This window comes from Tupaia chinensis, unplaced genomic scaffold (assembly GCF_000334495.1).
Source record: "Tupaia chinensis unplaced genomic scaffold, TupChi_1.0 Scaffold000113_1, whole genome shotgun sequence".
NCBI lineage: Eukaryota > Metazoa > Chordata > Mammalia > Scandentia > Tupaiidae > Tupaia > Tupaia belangeri.
Window position 1 is genome coordinate 443,121 of NW_006159577.1, and position 5,555 is coordinate 448,675.

The 5,555-nt window shown below is 46.2% G+C and overlaps 1 protein-coding gene across 4 annotated transcripts in view; it reads left to right on the forward strand.

The window, feature by feature from the left end:
• CUNH10orf90 (chromosome unknown C10orf90 homolog) overlaps positions 1–5,555 on the forward strand; it is a 115,861-nt gene that overhangs the window by 79,726 nt on the left and 30,580 nt on the right. For all 4 annotated transcript variants that reach the window (XM_027770090.1, XM_006143892.1, XM_027770091.1 and 1 more), the window contains 2 exons: positions 3,309–3,493; positions 5,302–5,479. In XM_027770090.1, coding sequence (XP_027625891.1) covers positions 3,309–3,493; positions 5,302–5,479 — 363 coding nt within the window. The remainder of the gene's footprint in view (positions 1–3,308; positions 3,494–5,301; positions 5,480–5,555) is intronic.

Consider the following 5,555-nt stretch of genomic DNA (forward strand, 5'->3'; position numbering starts at 1 on the left):
ATGCATCCAGTGGGCAAGTTAGACCTCCTGATTATACAAAGGGGAGCCCCATGTGAGTCAGAAGTTCCCAGTCCTGCTGAGCACAAGGTCAACAACACTGAGGTTAAGAAGATGGCCATCCAGGTGCATGGTATCTCCCAGGCTTTAGCTAAGGAAGGTTCAAGATGTGTGGCTGTGAGACCAACATATGGCATAATGGTTACATTGCTGAGCTCCCATGAAGTGGACTGCAGTTTGAGTCCCAGACCCAGTGGCTTAAACCTCACACCAAGCATATGTGGGTGCATGCCTAAAATCCCAAAAGGAGAATGAAAGAGAAGGGATTGCGGCATGGCCATCCACCCAGGGGCAGAGGGCGGGTGGGAAAAAAAAAGATCCATGGCTATTCTAAAGCAGCAGATCCAACAGGCTGCTTGAGGGCCCCTGTAACTGACTAATATGGACAGTGGCTGAGGGGTGTAACCCCATATGTACCTGACAGGCTTGAACACTTGAACAACTGAGCTCCAAGTGCACATGAGGAAGGTCCTGACCTATCAAAAGGAACTAAGAGGACTTGGTTCTTTCCTCTCTAAAGGCCAAGCTGCTGACCACTACTAAATATTATAATGAGGAATTATAGATTAAAAAATGCAGGAATAAAATATAAAATGGACTATGAAGCCCACATATTAGTGGGAAATTTTAGATTTCCTGCTACTCTCCAAGTTTTCTCAAATAATTATAGAAACAAATAAAAATACCAGATTATATAGCTTTAAATTGTAAAAGTTAAGGGCCAGTAGGTGGCATGGTAATAAAGGTAGCTGTAGCTCACATGGCTGACTGCACAGTTCGAGTCCCGGACCTGGTAGCTTGAAAAATATTGGGCCTGTGTGTATATATTCCCAAAATCCCAAGAGAAGAATGAAGGGAAAGGGAATGCCATCCTCCCTGGAGGGTGATTTCTCTCTCTCTCCCTTTCCAGCAAGCACACACAGTCTATAGCAAAACTAAAGAAAAAAATTTTAATAGTTAGAATAGTTATGATAATCGATAAAAATATCACTTGGAGTCTATTAATCCCTATCCCTTTATTCACTATCCCATTAGAGAAGCATTTATTAACACCAGTTGTACACCAGGTCCTGTGCTTGATGCAGGAGACAGTTGGCAGCATAACTGTGTCTAAGTGGTAGGCTATTGGGAAGCCAAGGATACCCCTGACACTCTGAGGAGGGTCTGAGCAGAGGCAACTTCCCCCACGGAAATGACTTGGAGCAGTAACTCGAAAGTTTAAAAATTGGAGGTTTTAAAATCAGACCTAAGGACAAAGAGCATTGCACCCACAACATTGTGTGATGAAAAGAATATGCTGATTTGTGGGAGCTGCAAGGGATGTGGGGGACAGAGAGCAGTCAAGGGGGAGGGTGATGATGTGAGTCTGCAAGGGTCACATGGGTCATATTGGAAGACCCTTCTAAACCCATTCAGGGAGTTTAGACTGAAGGAAGGGCCAAGCCCTTGAAGGGGAAAAGATATAATTAGATTTTCTCTAAAGGAAACGGTCTCATGAGCAATGTGGAAGACAGATGGTGGAGGGGCCAGGCTGGGGGGCTGAGCTCAGCCAGAAAGCCAAGCAGATGGAGTCACTGGATTGGGGGGGAGGGGTGGAGAAGAGAGAAGCAGATCTTTTTTATAAGCAGTGAAGAAGATGAGAGTGTTTGGGCTGGCCCTTGGGTGCTAGCGCTAGTGATGGGGAAGATGGTAAAGAAACTGTTTTCCCCATGCAGAGGGTAAACCAGAAAAACCATTTATAACAAGAGATGGAAATGGAAGTTGAGATTAACTGAAGGAGGGGGCTGGGGACTAGTGGTTAGGCCTGAAGGAAGCAGGACAACAGGGAAATCCTCCAGAAGAAATAAGAGCAAATACTTAGAAAATGAAAGATCGTGACCTGAGAACTTCTGTGTTGTGTGCTGTTGGTAGAGAATCAAAAGTGACAGCTGGAGCTGGAACATTCACCATGGACAAGCCAAGGACGGTCAGCCTGGGCTTTTGGTGTAGTAGGAAACACTGAATGGGTTTTGAGTAGAGATAAGACAGCTGGTTCAGGCAAGAGATGATCCAGGCATGACTGGCTAAGGCAGGGACTCAGATAAAAGATGCACAGGACCGTGGAGATGTGTCCTATGGCCAGGTGAGCCCCCTTGATGACTATCTTTCTATTCCCAACAGAACTAGCTGCTCTGGGGGCACCTAGCCTGGTACTGTGGAGAGATGTAGGTTGAATATGGTGTGGGCCCGCCCTCAGGGAGTCACAGGCAGAGGGGGTTAGAACATCAACTTATGTATGCAGCTGGTAACTGCTGCAGCTGAATGAAGTATATTCCCCTGTGGTGACACAGTGGAGGCAGAGATAGGTCCTGCCTTGGAAAGGGGAGGGAGTCTTCCTGAAAGTCTGGACTCAATCTGGAGAGGGGAGGTTACCAAGCCAAGGAGGCTTTCTGGGGATGTGAGAGCATGTAGAGTGAGGAGGGGGAAAGATGCTGTGAGTTCCAGAATTGTGGTGGTTTTCTGAGGCTGGGATTGAGGGAAGGAAGGCATAGCAGGAGAAGTAGTGGAGCTCAGATGAGGCAGGTGGGCCAAGGAGACACCGAAGAAGACACTGTGATCCAGGCTGAGGCACTGGTCAGCACATGGCCAACGAATACATACTCATCTCTCTTCTACCACCCCGGGTGTGCTGCCTGAGGTGCTATTGAATCAACCCATGTTTTCTAACCTTTCTACAAAGGAAAGTTGAAATGACCCAGGAAGAAGCCCAAACCAGAGTTGAGAGAAGAAATCATTCCAGTCACTTAGGTGAAGCCAGTGATAGTCTCTGGCAAATTAAGGGGAGGGATAAATAATTGAATACCATTTCTCCATTCTTATAGCATTAGTGTAGCAAACACAAGATAGATTAATACACTGTTCCAAAACAATTGAACTGCAATAATTGTACAGGACACATTTAATATGAAGCAGAGGATAGAAAAGTTTCTTTTCATCTTGAGTAAAGACATTCTAACCATCAGAAGCCAAGGAAATACCTCCATGACATAATTAGCCAGTTGTGAAGTCTGGCTAACTGTGAATGTTCCTCTCTGTGACCAGGAAACCAGGAGGGTCTGTGATGAGGCACGATCTTGTCAGCTTAACGAGGCCCGTTAATAACCCACTGGCGTTTCTATTTTCAAAATTGTCTTCTGTGTCTAATGGTATTGATGAGCCAGGCAAAAATCACTTGCTGCCCTCTAAATGGAATTCTAAATCTTCTCTCATAGGAGATTACACATGCTGTGACTTGGTGGTAAAAATAAAGGAATGCAAGAAGAGCGAGGACCCCATCACACCTGAGCCTTCACCAGCATCCCCCTCACCAGCACCTTGTGAGGAACCAGAGACCCCTGATCTCTCAGAAGACTGTTCTGAGCCTCAACAAATGCCTGCACACTCCTTGACCTTGCAGGTAAGGCTGTCCATGCATCCTGAGGCTAGAAACCGGACTCTCCTTCATCGAACTCACGTGACTGTGATCAGGTTCCTAATCTTTCTGGACCTCAGTTTCACTGTTTAAATAAAGAGAGACAATAAAATTGACTCTGCTAGAGTCCGAATGAGGCTCAAATACTATCAGTAGTGAACATGCTCTTGGCAAAAACAGGTGCCCAGACATTACACAGGTCACTTCATAAACAGCAGCACCTTAGATCCTTGAAAGACCACTAGGAGGCAGGAGCTCCTGTAAACTTTGTCATCAGATGAGAACACTGAGCCTTTGAGAGATTAAGGAAGTTCCCCAAAATCACATTGACTATAAGTTGAAGGATACAGAAGCTTTCATTTGGTGTTCCCCACCCCCAATTCTAGCAGTAATGCATACACACTTTTTAAAGTTCAAAAAATGGAGAGAGACAAAAATTAGGAAAGCATAGAACCTCAGATAACAGTGTTATTTTATAGCCAACTATACTTTCTTCAAAGGTACTTAACAAGGTTGTAAAACTGCCTGCTAACATGGGGATGGCATGGGGATGGCTCCACTGGCCGACTCCTATACCCCTGGGGAAGACAATAATGGTATCCCCAGAACAACCCGAATTTCTAGGACTATCTTCTAGCATAAAGGCATCAAAGGCAGTGGCCACGCCTGGGCCTACAGGCTATTTCCAGGGGCTGCCTCTCTAGACCTGGAACTCTCCCGGAGTTTCAGTAGACCCAGAGACTTGTGCCTTGTAGTACCAGGTACCTGCTGGTTAGCACCATGGGAAGAAATGGCTAAGAAAACTGCCTTCCCAGCATAGCTTCCGGGGTATACCATCAACACAGATGGAACCCCTGCTCCCCTGCTGCTGGAAACTCTGAGTTCCCAGGGCTGGAAGAACAGACAGGAGGATTTCTGCCATCCAACTCCCAGTGAGCCTAGGCTGAGCACCCTCTCTGTGCAGCACTCAGGTTTGTGCCTGAGAGAGACAATGTCAATGAGACATGGCCCATTACCTTCCCAAAGTTCTTAGCCTGGCACAGTGATAACTGTGTGCAAATCGCTCTTGCACAAGGTGGTCCGTGAAGTGCCAGAATGCTTAGGCTGAGCAGGGAGATTCAATAGGGATTACTGGGAGAGATGGAGCCTGGACTCATGGGTGTAGCTGTGGGTGATACTGCAGGCAGGGGAAAAGCTTCAAGATCATTCGGGGAACAGCAAGTTAAGACAATGAAAGGCAATATAGGAAAAGCATGGGCCTCACACCTGGGGGTCACCATGTGGTCTGTCAAACTAGTTCAAGCCTCAGTTTTTGACAATCCCCTATCATATAGGAATAAATGTGCCTGCCTTCCAGAATTAATGTAGGGGATTTCAAGAGATAATGAGTATACATAGAGTGCCTAGCTCAGTGTCTGGCATGGAACAGAACACTGCCGATGGTGGTTAGTCTTTTCCATTTTACTTGGATAATTGGAAATTAACAACTCAACAGGTTCAAAGGCTGAATGGACAGATGATTGTTTTGCACTCAGTCTCAGTACTAAGTTATTGGTTGAATCTGTGTAGCGGGGCCATTGGTGCTGACAGGACTGACCACCGGGACCTGAGTCATCAACATATCTGTTACTGTCTTTATATGAGGTAGTAGAAGAAAATTGTGATGTGTTTGCACTGTGGCTTTTAGTCTCTGAGTGCTGCGCTTTCAATTGGCTTCTGGGCCGAATTAGATGTATTATTGCCTTTTGGTGTCAGTTCTCTTCAAATTAACACAGTTTCTTTACTCCAACTAGGAAGCACTGGAAGTCCGTAAACCTCAGTTCATTTCTCGATCACAAGAACGGCTAAAGAAGCTCGAACACATGGTCCAGCAGAGAAAATCACAGCAAAAGGAGAAGCTGGGGCAAAAGCAGAGCCTCCTTCCTGTCCGTGCCAACAAGAAGCAGTTCACCATTCCCCATCCTCTTAGTGGTAAGTTGCTGGTGTCTCAGGAGGACTAGAGGAGACTAGGGTGGGGTCCTCAGGGCTAGAGCCTTCACTAGGGAAA